Source organism: Crocodylus siamensis, chromosome 1 (genome assembly GCF_052110815.1).
Source record: "Crocodylus siamensis isolate JL-2025a chromosome 1, ASM5211081v1, whole genome shotgun sequence".
NCBI lineage: Eukaryota > Metazoa > Chordata > Crocodylia > Crocodylidae > Crocodylus > Crocodylus siamensis.
This window is the reverse complement of record NC_143395.1, coordinates 68,893,069-68,907,096: the sequence shown is the minus strand read 5'-3', so window position 1 is coordinate 68,907,096 and position 14,028 is coordinate 68,893,069. Positions and strand designations below refer to the sequence as shown.

General features: G+C 48.2%; 1 protein-coding gene across 7 annotated transcripts in view; it reads left to right on the top strand.

Annotated features, from left to right (window-relative positions):
• Positions 1–14,028, top strand: part of LOC149872888 (uncharacterized) — a 25,135-nt gene extending 11,107 nt beyond the window's left edge. For 3 of the 7 annotated variants that reach the window (XM_090036097.1, XM_090036115.1, XM_090036125.1), the window contains 3 exons: positions 7,677–9,352; positions 9,811–9,945; positions 13,120–14,028. In XM_090036097.1, the coding sequence (XP_089892223.1) occupies positions 9,140–9,352; positions 9,811–9,945; positions 13,120–13,197 (426 nt within the window). In that variant the 5' untranslated portion in view covers positions 7,677–9,139 and the 3' untranslated portion in view covers positions 13,198–14,028. Of the gene's footprint in view, positions 1–7,676; positions 9,946–13,119 lie in introns of all 7 variants that reach the window. The other 4 variants (XM_090036107.1, XR_016440727.1, XR_016440730.1 and 1 more) reach the window with 4 other exon arrangements.

Genomic DNA, 14,028 nt, shown 5'->3' with positions numbered 1-14,028 from the left:
ATAAAGCTGCGCCAGGGTCCCACAATGACCTCTGCCAATTCCCTCAGCACTCTGGGGTAGAGATCATCAGGACCTGCTGATTTGAACATGTCTAGTCCCTCCAGAAGTTCCCTGACTAGGTCCTCGCTGACCCTGGCTGCGCCTCCCCTGGATCCGTCTGGGTTCCCAGTGGGGGCGATGTCCCTGTCCCTACTCAGAAAAATGGAAGCAAAGAAACTGTGAAGAGATTAGCTTTGTTACCTGGTGCTACCATCAGATTGCCAAGCATGTCCTGCAGAGGCCCCATGTTACTTGGTACCTTCTTTTTTACCCTCTATGTATTTAAAAAAGGACTTGTTATCCTTGATCCGGGTTGCTAATCCCAGTTCCACCTCTGCCTTAGCCTTCCTAACAGCCCCCCTACAATCTCAAGCAAGGAAACATAATCCTCCTTGGTGATGGCCCCTCCCTTCCATTGGGTGTACGCCTCCTTTTTGGCTTTGAGATGTTCCTGGATGCTTTTGGTGAGCCATGGGGGCTTTTGAGTGCTCTTGCCCCCTTTGATCCGTGTGGGGATTGTCTCCTTAAGGAACGACCATGCCTCTTGGACTCCCAACTTACCTCCCCTCGGGGAACTCAGTGCCTCCCTGACTAGTCTCCTTATCTCATTGAAATCCGCCCTCCTGAATCCAGGGCTGCTGCCTTGACACCCTGCACTGGATGGTGAATTCCAGCAGGCGATGATCACTATTGCCCAGGTGGTCGAGCACACACAGCCCCCTCACCAGGTCATCTCCCATGGCCAGGACCAGGTCCAACAAAGCATTTCCCCTGGTGGGACTGTGCACCTCCTGAGTTAGATGGAGGTCCTATAACTCGGCTAGGAACCTACCTGGCTGACTGCTCTTCCCAGCTGATGTCCAGATCGTTTAGGTCACTCATGATGCCCACGTCTCTTGACTGCCTCCATGAGCTGACCAGAGAATTCCTGGTCAAGCTCTTCCCCCTGGTTAGGTGGCCTGTAGTAGACCCCCACTGTTAGGTCCCTTTCCCCCTGACCCCCTTGTATTCTGACCCAGAGCACCTCAGTCTGCTATGTCTCAGACCCAGTGCTGTTTGCTTAGGATGTGTATTGCTCTTTGACATAGAGTGCCACATCCCCACCTTTCCTCCCCATTCTATCCTGCCTATACAGCCTATAGCCCTTGATGTTTACCACCCAGCCGTGCGTTGGATCCCACCAAGTTTCAGTGAGCCCCACTATGTCTGGGTTTGTGTTAGCTAGCAGGAGGGCAAGTTCCTCCTGCTTGTTCCCCATACTATAAGCATTAGTGTAGAGGCATTTAAGGCCTCCTGAGGGTGTATGCACCTCCCCCACAATCCCAGGACTGTCCAGGCCCCTGTCCCTTACCTGAGTATTTCTTGTGGTCGTCGCCTGTCTTGGCTGGGCTGTTCTTGAGGGTGTCTCCTGGTTTGGTGTTCCGTGACTCTCTTGGTCTTCTTCTTCCCCCTCCCCTGATGAGCCTCATTTAAAGCCCGCCGGAAGAGATCAGCCAACCTGAAAGAGAACACATGCTTACCTTTGGGGGAGAGGTGAAGCCCATCCCACCCGAGCATGTCTCTTGTTCTGAAGTGTGGGTCAAGGTCCAGAAAGCTGAAGCCTGCTGTGAGACACCATTCCCGAAGCTGCAAGTTGACGTCCCAGATGCAGGTCTCACGGTGTTTTCCACATCCACTCACTGGAAGGATTGATGAGAAGACAACTTGTACCCCTGTCTCCTTTAGCTTGCCCCCCAGAGCTTGATAGTCCTTCATCAGGAGATCTGGACTGCTCCTGGCTGCATCATTAGTGCCCACATGGATTAGGATCATGGGGTAGTAATCAGTGGGCTGGATGAGGGCTGGGATCATCTCCGTCACGTTCTGAATCCACGCTCTGGGCAGACAGTAGACTTCGCGTGTCATGGGATCCTGGCGACAGATGAGACCCTCTATTCCTCTCAGGATGGAGTCACCTCAACTTGCCTCCATCAGCCCATTCTGTGCATGGAGTGACCTCTTCCCAAGAGGTTTTCTCCTCACTTTCCTCTTCCTCCAATGTCGCCAGGGCCTCATACCTGTTCCCCAGCTGGACTGGGGAAGCTGGTACTGCGCCACCGCGAACAGCCCTGGCTCTGGAGGGGATCTTCTGCCATTCCACTGTGGAGGGCACCTCCTGGGGTTCTTCCTTTGGTGCTTGGCTCTGCAGGGAAAGGAAATACCCTTCAATTTCATCCTCTGCTTCCTTGATCCCCCTCAGCCTGCTAACCTCCTCCTGAGCTCCCTCACCTGCCCCTCTAAGGTCCTAAGACGGGCACCTGTGGGACAGGTGTGGGGACCCCCATTCCCTGCCCCCACCCCGGGCATCCTCTGCAAGCCAGGGAGCAGGGTGATGCCAACTCCTCTGTGGGCTCTGTCTGGGTGGAGGCCTCAGAGAAGCCCTGGATAGTTGATGGCCCTCAGGCAAGGGCCCTAGCAGCACTCCACGTCCACACCTTTTTTTTTGGTGTGATGCCTTTGCCTTACCCTTACTGAAGTCTTCCTCCTGGCCCCTTCTGCTTCCCTGCCTGCGCGAATGCTGGCACACCCTCACAGAGTGCGTCTGCGCGCGGCTTGGGAGCGCAGCTCCCTGGCGGCTCAGTCAAAAGGGATTTGGGGACTTCCCCTCCAGATCCACCTCAGCTGTGCTTGCTCCTACACCCCACTTACCTTTGGAGGATCAGCTGCTGCTGCCCCCTCCACTGCCTCTGCTGCCGCCACTGCTGGTGCTGGTAAGTTTAGGGGGCACACGTGTGTAGAGGCGCATGTGTGCCTAGTTCTCCCTCTCCTCTTCTCATCTGGCCCCAACCAGCAGCATTAGATTTACATTTCAAAACTACGCTAAGTTTTTCTTTTTTCAACTGAAGCTAATATGGTATATTAGAGAGATCTTAGAAAAGGTGTCTAAACCTATGTCCAGTAGCATCTGTGCAATAAGTTGGTCCTTTGCTGGCATCGGGGATCAAACCAAAGGGAGCTGAGCTGGCCAAAAGATTCCAAGATCTCATTTGCTGAATATTGGATCTCCTTTATACTTCACATGCATCATGCACCCCGTGTTCCAAAACAGTCCTCTGGAATTTGCTTCCTGATCTATGCAGGAAAGTACCAGAATAGAGTGCAGTGGTGATGGAGGCATATTTCCAAGAGGAGTGATATATTGTACAAAAAGATGAGCCTCTTCTACTGGTTTAGAAAGCAGAGAATAGAGCTAGGACTCAGCATAGTAGCCATGGAGCATCCTAGTTGCAAACTTAGTCAATTCTCAGTGAGCATTTAATGCTGCAGAGGCTACTATTGATGACAGAAAAACTTGCTTATCTAGTCAAAAATGAGCAAGTACTTGCCCCCAGGCTACCCTGCAGAAGGAGTCTGAAGGCAAGGGAGAAGAAGAGGAGTTGCACTTTACACAAAAGAGCTGTTTGATTGCTCAGAGCTCCAATATGAAACTGGAGGCAGCCTTGCTGAAAGTCTCTGGGTTAGGGTCAGTGGGAAAAGCAACATGGGTGATGTTGTGGTAGATGAGGCTTTCTTCAAGGAACTGTGGAAGTATCACGATCATAGGCCATGGTTCTCATGGGGGACTTCAATCACCCTGACATCTGGAAGAGCAATACAGGGTGCAGGAACAAACCATTTGCATATGCTGGAAGAATAGCAAGTATGACAAGACCAGCTTGGCTTAGCAGGGAGCTCTTCAGTAAGCTAAAACACAAAAAGGAAGCTTATAAGTGGAACCTCGACAAATAACTAGGGAGCAGTATTGCTCGGGTTTGCAGGGATGACACCGGGAAGGCCAAAGCACAACTGGAGTTGCAGCTAGGAAGGGTAACAAAAAGGGCTTCTACAAGTCTGTCAGCAACAAAAGGAGGATCAGGGAAAGTGGGTCCTTTACTAAATAGGGAAGGCAACCTCGTAACAGAGGATGCAGAAAAGGCTGGAGTACTCAATGCCTTTTTCACCTCAGTCTACACAGGCAAGGTCAGCTCCCAGACTACTGTACCTAGCAGGCTAGTTTGGGGAGGAGGTGAGCAGCCAACTGGCAAAAGAATAGGTTAGGAGCTATTTAGAAAACCTGGATGTGTAAAAGTCCATGAGGCCGGATGGGAAGCACCTGAGTGTGCTGAGGGAGTTGGCCAATGTGATTGCGGAGCCACTGGCCATCATCTTTGAAAACCCTTGGTGATTGGGGAAGCTCCTGGATGATTGGAAAAGAGCAAATATAGTGCCAACTTGAAGAAAGGGAAGGAGGATCGATCCAAGGAACTTCAGACTGGCCAGCCTCACCTCAGTTCCTAGAAAAATCATGGAAGAGGTCCTCAAGGAATCCATCTCAAAGATTTCATAGACGTTAGGGCTGGAAGGGACCTCGAAGATCATCAAGTCCAGCCCCCTGCCCCATGGGCAGGAAGTCAGCTGGGGTCAAAGGATCCCAGCAAGATAAGCATCCGAACACTTCCTGAATAAGTCCAGAGTAGGTGCCTGCACCACATCTGGAGGGAGTCTATTCCAGGCCTTGGGGGCTCAGATAGTAAAGAGATTTTTCCTTATGTTGAGCCTAAAATGGTCTTGGAGGAGTTTATGACCATTGGTCCTTGTTTTTCCTTGGGGCACTCTGGTGAACAGACCTTCTCCCAGATCCTGATGTATACCCCTTATATACTTATAAGCAGCCACCAGGATCCCCCCTGAGCCTGTGCTTTTCCAGGCTGAAGAGTCCCATGGCTCACAGCCTCTCTTCATAAGGGCTCTCTTGCCCTCCAAGCACTTGGAAAAGAAGATTATTGGGAGCAGTCAGCATGGTTTCACCAAGGGCAAGTCATGCCTGACCAACCTGATTGCCTTCTATGAGATGGCTGACTGTAGATGTGGGGATACCAGTGGATGTGATATACCTTGACTTTAGCAAGGCTTTTGATATGGTCTCCTGCAAAATTCTTGCAAGCAAGCTAAGGAAGTATGGGTTGGATGAATGGACTGTCAAGTGCATATAAAACTGACTGCATCATCAGGCTCAGACGGTATTAGTCAATGGCCCAGTGTCTAGTTGGCAGCCAGTGTCAAGTGAAGTGCCCCAGGGGTTGGTCCTGGGTCTGGTTTTCAATATTTTTGTTCAAGGCTTTGTTCAGTGACCTAGAAGATGGGATAGAGTGCACCTTCAGAAATTATATGGATGACAACAAGCTGGGGAGAAATACATGCAGTAGATACACTAGAGGATATGGGTCTAGGATTCACAGAGACGAAAAATTAGAGGATTGGACCAAAATAAATCTCATGTGGTTCAATAAGAAGTGCGAAGTCCTGCATATAGGATGGAGCAAGCCCATGCACTGGTACAGGCTGGGGACTGATTGGCCAAGCAGCAGCTCTGCAGAAAAGGACTTGGGGGGTGGGGAAGGGGGTGTTACATTGGACAGCAAGCTGAATATGAGCCAACAGTGTGCCCTTGTTGAAAAGAAGTCTAATGGTATGGCTATCTATTAGTAGAAGCATTGTCAGCAGATTGAGGAAAGTGATTATTCCCTTCTATTTGGCACTGGTCAGGCCACATCTGGAGTATTTTGTCCAGTTTTGGGCCCCCCAATACAAAAAGGATGTGGGCAAATTGGAAAGAGTCCAGTGGAGAGCAACACAAATGGCTAGGCAGCTGAGGCACATGACTTATGAAGAGAGGCTGAGGGAACAAGGCTTACTTAGTCTGGAGAGGAGAAGGCTGAGGTGGGGAATTTAACAGCAGCTTTCTACTATCTGAAGGGTGGTTCAAAAGAGGATGGAGTTACTGTTCTCAGTGGTAGCAGATGACAGAATAAGGAGAAATGGTCTCAAATTGCAGCCAGGGAAGTTTAAGTTAGGTATTAGGAAAAACATTATCATGAGGATGGTAGCAAAGCAGTGGAGCAGGTTACCCAGAGAGGTTGTGGACTTTCTATCCTTGGAGGTTTTTAAGACCCAGGTGGATAAAGCCTTGGTTGGGATGATCTAGTTGGGGATGATCCTGCTTTAAGCAGGGGGTTGGACTAGATGACCTCCTGAGGTCCCTTTCAATTCTAATTTTCTATGATTCTATGAATACGTTTGTCATAATAAGGATATGTTTGTCATTAATTCAAAAACTGGGAGAAAGTATATAGTGTTTTCAGGTTTTGGAGGGAAATTACTTGCTCTGAACAGTGTTAGTGTTTTTTAAGCTTTTTTTCTAAGCTTTCTTTTTTAACTTGGAGGTGGGATGTTGCTTCAGTGTTTTCTGTGACCCTTTAATAAGGCAATCTGTCAAGTAAATAAGAGATGTTTGTGTGCTAAAACTGGGAATATCTACATGGCAGAAATTTGAATCTTGTGTACACCGAATCAGTTAAAGTTGTTTTTTATATATTTGCTATTTAACAAGATGCCTGACCTTTTCCTTTCCAGTTATGTCATATTTGTTAATAATGAAGCTCTAAGAACTTTAAAGAGTCTGCACTAGCAGAATTTTTTGCTAAGAACTGGTACTGATACTAGATTTGATTTTAGACAACTTGTTGAAGTTGGACTATGGAAGTTAGAAGCTAAAACTACACTGTTATTCAAAAGCTTTCCCGTTAATGAAAGTAGGATTATAGTTGCACAGTACCTTCATATTTAAATGGTATTAAGTAGTGATAGTGGGAAGCATATGCTTTATACCCAGAGGAAAGCTGTAGGAGTGTGTCTGCACAATATTGTTGTTGTCTCTTAAATTCTGTGTGATGCTTTTCAAAGAAGGGGTGGAAATAAACCTCTAAAACAGACCTCTGGTCTTATCTACAGAAAATAATAGATGTGTACTTATGTAGACCCCATGGCACAGTCTGCCTTGAAATTGATAAGGCAGCAGATGTTTTGCCATAGCCTGCTATTGCGACTTTTAGGCTTTATCTACGCTGTAATTGAATGTGATAGCATAGCAGGGCATATGGCTGTAATTGCTGTAGGTCTAAGCTAGCTAACACAAGGAACAATAGCAGTGAAAGTGCTGTGTGGAAGCAAGGACTTCAGCATAGGCTTTGGTTGCTTGGATTACTAATCTGATTTGAAGTCTGTTTCCATTGTATTCCTTTCTCATACTAGTTAGATTAAGCTAGAGCTAGCATTCCTTCCCCTACTGCAATCACCCCTTCAGTTCCTGGGTAGATATATACTTAACTCCTAGTATAACTTTAATTAGTTGAGCTTTGTGCCTGTTAGACAGGTCTGGAATGACCTACCTCAGGTCAGGGGTGGGGGTGCTAGGACCAAACTGCAGCTGGTGCTTCTACCTGCAACAGCATAGAGAGAGTTCCCATATCCAAATGCCACCCAGGTCCCATGTCCACAGACTGGACCAGTGGCTCTATAGGCCGTGGGTTGCCAGCCCCTGCTTTAGACTAGTGAAGTAACAGTCTCCAAGGGTAAAGGTATATAACTAAAAATGGATTTTAAGAGTATGAAGAAAACACTGATGCAGTGTCTTGAGGGGGTAAGGCAGTTGCATCAAATACTGTTTTGTCATTTCTGCCATTATTGAGACAGGGTTGACTGAGCAAAAGATTTTCTATTGCAAAATTAATGAGCTTTAGAATAATGGCCCAAATCCTGTCTTCCCTCTTTCTCTGCAGGACCACCATAGAAGAATCCATTCACGTGGTATGGTAGGACTGAATTTAATTTTCAGTTATGGACTATGATCTAAACTAAACACACTGCATACTTCCATTATCGACCACACAGTCTCCACTGATGTTAATGGAAAATATGTACAAAGATAAAGCATAGAAAAGACCTTAATTTGTAAGTTGTTTTTTTCTTGCCTGCTATTCTATGTCCAAAATTGCACAGAAAAAAAATGCTTAGAATTACTATTTTAAGCATTTTTCTGCACCTTCCTCTCTTGGTTCCACCCCAACCCCTCCAGTTCCTATACCTCTGAAATTAGTCAATTGAATATTTGCATTAAAACAGTATCACTTAGAATAATGGAGGGTGTGAAGTTCATACCTCTCAGACATTGTTTTAGGCTGCCAGGAGACTCTGGAAGACATGACTATCCTATGCAAAGACAACCTTTCAGCTAGGAATGAGAGTCTATGGGTTTACTTAATTGCATTTGTTAATTCAGAATTTAAATATTTTTTGTAGACTACAAACATCAAGGGGGCTAGAAGCTGAATGCAGCTCAGTCCTGGCTTATGGGAAAGGTAAGTTTCTCCCTTAGCTTTTTCTATGGAGCTTTTCCAGCCCTGATATGTCTTCTTTCTCTTCTACTGATTAAATACAAATGGAGACAGCATACGGTCCTCTCTGTCTGTAGAACTCACCCAGCTTTACAATTTATTTATGTAAGTAGTACTGTGTGGGATTTGGAGAATACTAAGGTACTACAGCACAGTTTTGCCTTTTCCCCCCATTTCCAGTAACCCTCTGCAGCACTTTCACAGCCTGCCTTTCACCTAACAGTGCATGCCTATTCCATTTTCCATATAGCACTCATCCATAGTGCACTTCCTTACTGTGATCTGAGTCTCTTAAGTTTGGGGAATTGTAGTCAAAGCAATTGCAGTAGATGGAGATAGGTTAATGCCTGACTAAAGGAGAGCTGAGGTTCTGTGTGAACAGAAACATAACACAGCTAAATGTTTGAAATATAGTAACAACTCAGGTGTTTTAGCAAATAATACTTCTTAGAATTCACTGTTTGAATTGAAACTGAAATTCTAAGGTTTTATTTGAATCCTTCAAACTTTCAAAATACCTAAACTTGCAGGTACAAGACACAGAAAGCTAAAGCAGGCATGGAGTTCAAGCTGGCTACTGGAATGCAGGACCACAAAAAGTCCTGCTATAGATACATAGGGAGCAAGAAAAAATTGGGATCCACTGTGGGACCCCTACTGAATACTATGGGGCAGCCCACAGTTGATTCCCACAAAAAGTCAGAACTCCTAAATACATATTTCATGTTGGTATTCCTTAAATCAAATGAGGGCAGTTTGCTTAACCCAGAGGCCCAGAGAAAACAAGGAAGACAACAGACTACATGAAATCAATCCCAAACAGGTGAGGGATCTCCTACAACACTTGGATGTTTTCAAGTCTGCTGGGCCAGATGACCTGCATCCTGAAAGAACTGGCTGTGCTTATAGCAGTGCCACTGGCAAAATTGTTTGAAGAGTCGTGGAACTCAGGAGTAGTGTTGAATGACTGGAAGAGAGCCAACCTGGTGCCCATCTTTAAGAAAGGGAAGATGGATGGCCCTGGAAACTACAGACTGACTTCAGTCCAACTTCAGTCCTTGGTACAAAAATTTAGAAATTGTTAAGGAGCAATTAAGGAGGCCACTAATTGTAAGCTGGTAAGCTGGTAATTGTAAGCTGGAGCGAAGATTCAGGATGTGAAGGGGATGCTCCAGTCCATCATCCAGCCCACCGATTATTACCCCATGGTCCTTGTCCATGTGGGTACTAACGATGCGGCCAGGAGAGCCCCTGATCGCCTGATGGAGGACTACCATGCTCTGGGAGGCGTGCTGAGGGAGATGGGCGCACAGGCGGTCTTCTCTTCCATCCTGCCAGTGAGCGGTCGAGGCAGACGCCACGAGATGTGCATAGCGGAGACCAACTGGAGGCTACAGGAATGGTGCTTCGAGGCGGGCTTTGGCTTCCTCAGCCATGACCGGCACATCGTGATGAGGGACATGCTGGGATGGGATGGGCTCCACCTTTCCCCTAAAAGTAAGCGTGTGTTCTCTTCCAGGTTGGTGAACCTGCTTCGGCGGGCTTTAAACTAGGCTCGTCGGGGGAGGGGGAAGATGAGGGCGGAGGAGACGATGAACTACCAGGCCCAGCAACAGCCAGCGAGCCCAGACCAATGGTCAAAAGGGAGAAACAGGTAAGTGATGGGGGACGGGGCATTGCTGAGACTAGGGGGTCAGTGGGCACAACCGTTGGAGGCCTCAAATGCCTCTACACGAATGCTCGAAGTATGGGGAAGAAGCAGGAGGAACTCGCCCTCCTCCTAGCTGTCACCAGCCCTGACATAGTGGGGATCACAGAAACGTGGTGGGACTCATCGCATGACTGGGCGGTGAGTGTCAAGGGCTATAGGCTATACAGGAGGGACAGGATAGGAAGGAAAGGTGGAGGAGTAGCACTCTACATCAAGGAGGAATATACTTCCTCGTCAATTAGCAAGGGGGTAGAGGGGGGGCACTCTGAGGTGCTCTGGGTTAGAGTAAAAGGCAGTCCAGGGGATAGAGACTTAACGGTGGGAGTCTACTATAGACCTCCCAACCAGGGAGAAGAGCTCGACCAGGAATTCTTAGGTCAGCTCACAGAGGCAGTGAGGGCTAAGGATGTGGTCATCATGGGGGACCTGAACTTCCCAGACATCTGCTGGGAAGAGCAGTCAGCCAAGTCTGACCGCTCACGTCGGTTCTTAGCCAGAGTGCAGGACCTCCATCTAACCCAGGAGGTGCACAGCCCCACCAGGGGAGACGCCTTGTTGGACCTGGTGCTGGCCACGGGTGATGACCTGGTGAGGGGGCTGCGGGTGATGGGCCACCTGGGAGACAGTGATCATCGCTTGCTGGAATTCACCATCCAGCGTAAGGTGGCAAAGGGCTGCAGCAAGGCAACAGCCCTAGACTTTAGGAGGGCTGACTTCAACAAGCTAAGGAGGATTGTTGGGGAAGCGCTGAGGACCCAGAGGGGAAGGGAGCCAGATGTCCAAGGTGAGTGGTTGCTCCTTAAGGAGACGATCCTCCATGCCCAAAGGGAGGTAATCCCAACAAGGGTCAAAGGGAGCAGGAGGGCACATAAACCCCCATGGCTCACTAGGAGCATCCGGGAATGTCTCCTTGCTAAAAGGGAGGCATACACCCAATGGAGGGATGGGGTCATCACCAAGAAGGACTATGTTATGCCCGAGGATGTAGGGGGGCAGTCAGGAAGGCCAAGGCAGAGATGGAGATAGGACTAGCTTCCCGGATTAAGGACAATAAGAAGTCCTTCTTCAAATACATAGGGGGTAAAAAGAGGGTCCCGGGTAATGTGGGGCCCCTGCAGGACACGATGGGCAACTTAGTCGTCATGCCAGATGACAAAGCTAACATATTTAACGATTTCTTTGTCTTCCTAAGTAGGGACCAGTTCAGCCACCTCCCTGCTGGGCCCCCCTCGGGCCCCGGGAGAGACACGCCTGGGCCAGGGGTTAGCGAGGAGTTAGTTAGGGTACTTCTGGAGAGGCTGGACGTGTTCAAGTCCGCTGGTCCGGACGATCTTCACCCTAGGGTTCTACAGGAACTGGCCGAGGTCATTGCGGGACCCCTGGCGCGGCTCTATGAGCACTCGTGGTGCTCTGGTGAGGTGCCGGAGGACTGGAAGAGGGCCAATGTGGTCCCTATCTTCAAAAAGGGAAAAAAAGAGGACCCGGGAAATTACAGGCCAGTTAGTCTTACCTCGATCCTGGGCAAGTTTTTTGAGAAAATTATTCTGGCACATATCCACGAGGGGCCAGCAGGGGAGATCATGCTTAGGGGCAACCAACATGGGTTCATTAGTGGCAAGTCCTGTCAGACCAACCTGGTGGCCTTCTACGACCAGGTCACCAAATCCTTAGATGCAGGGGTAGTGGTGGACATAGTCTTTCTGGACTTTCGGAAGGCCTTTGACACTGTTTCTCACCCTGTTCTCATTAAGAAACTGGGGGACTGTGGTGTCACCACCCACACAGTCAACTGGGTCACCAACTGGCTTGAGGGCTGCACCCAGAGAATGGTGGTGAATGGGTCATTTTTGACCTGGAGGGATGTGGGCAGTGGGGTTCTACAGGGCTCGGTCCTCAGGCCCGCACTGTTCAACATCTTCATCAGTGACTTGGACGAGGGGGTAAAAAGCACCCTGTTCAAATTTGCTGATGACACTAAGATGTGGGGGGATGTGGGCACGCTAGAAGGGAGGAATAGGCTGCACTCAGACCTAGACAGGTTATGGGGCGGGCGGATGAGAATAGGATGGGATTCAACACCGACAAGTGCAAAGTGATGCACCTGGGGAGGAACAACCGGCACCATACCTACAGGCTGGGGATCTCCCTTTTTGTCAATACAGAGGTGGAAAAGGATCTTGGAGTCATCATTGACTCCAGGATGAACATGGGCCAGCAGTGTGGGGATGCAGTCAGGAAGGCCAACTGTACCTTGTCATGCATCCACAGATGCATCTCAAGCAGGTCCAAGGAGGTAATCCTCCCCCTCTTTTCAGCATTGGTCAGGCCGCAGCTGGAGTACTGCGTCCAGTTCTGGGTGCCGCACTTCAAGAGGGATGTGGACAACATGGAGAGGGTCCAGAGGAGGGCCACTTGCATGATCAGGGAGCAGCAGGGCAGGCCCTACAAGGAGAAGCTACGGGACCTGAACCTGTTCAGCTTCCACAAGAGAAGGCTGAGGGGGGATCTAATGGCCTGTTACAAACTAGTCTGAGGGGACTAGCAGGCACTGGGGAAGTCCCTGTTTCCCTGAGCACTACTAGGAGTGACCAGGAATAACAAGTTGGCAGAGGTTAGATTTAGGCTAGCTATCAGGAGGTGCTACTTCATGGTCAGGGCGGCTAGGATCTGGAACCAACTTCCAAGAGAAGTGGTGCTTGTTCCTACCCTGGGGGTCTTTAAGAGGGGGCTAGATGTACACCTTGCTGGGGTTGTTTGACCCCAGTACTCTTTCCTGCCATGGCAGGGGGTCAGACTAGATGATCTACTCAGGTCCCTTCCAACCCTAGAAACTATGAAACTATGAGAGGGTACAAAGAAGGACCACCCATTTGATTAAGGACATGGAGGACAGGCCCTATGAGGAGAGACTCTGAGAACTGGGTCTGTTCAGTCTGAGTAAGAGAAGGCTGAGAGGTGACTTGATAGCCACCTACAAGTACATCAGTGGTGACCATCAAGACCTAGGGGAGCAACTCTTCAGGAGGGCACCTCAAGGGAGGATGAAGACCAATGGGCATAAGCTGATAGGCAGTAAATTCAGGCTGGACATAAGAAACAACTTTTTTCTCTGTAAAGGTCAACACTCCCAGCAGATGTGGTGCAGTCACCATCCTTGGAGGTGTTCAAGATGAGGCTGGACAAGCATCTTGTTGAGCTTGTGTGAGGCTAATAACTTCCTACCCATGGGAAGGGACTGGACTCGATGATCATACAGGTCCTTTCCGATCCTTTGATTCTATGATTCTAAGGAGGAAAAAAACCTAATCATTGTTAAAGACACAACAGTTTTCCCCAATCTTTGCTGCTGCTTGGGTTTTTTTGTCAGAGGGAATGACATCATAGATCACATAAACATAGTTTTGAAAGAAATATTCAACCTCCAAACCTTGTTTTTATTTGCTATGTTAACTTGTAAGGTCAGTCCAGCGAAGAGATGAGAAACTGTCTCTCAGATTTCTCCAGTACTAGGGAAATGGGATTTTAAAGATAATTTTTCTTCTTTTGAAATGTTTCTTACCTGTTAGCAAACCCTATTTATTTTAAGCAATTATACATTTAAAAAACATTGTTATACTTTCTCTGCTGTGTATTAAAATAGTACATTTCTTTTATGTTCTCCAGCTTGAATAGGTTTCTTCCATTTTGCAGAAATGGGATTATTATGCCTGAAACTGGTTATATGCTGGTCTGGTGGTAAAGGGGATAGACGTTTGGAGAGAACTAAGAATCCTGCCTAATGCACAATCTAAAGTCATATAATCTAAGTAGTGTTTCTCAACCCATGGGTCGTGACCCAAAATTGGGTCACAGGAATATTTCATGAGCAAATGCCAGAAAAATTTGTAAAAGCACAGGTTTACCTTTGCAGGCTTGCAGCGTTCCAACCTGCTAGGAGCTGCTTGGGGCATGGCCAGCACACAGCCAGGCAGGGTTGTGGGAGCAGCCCCAGCAGCCAGTTAAAGGTAAGTGTAAGTGGAGCAGGGA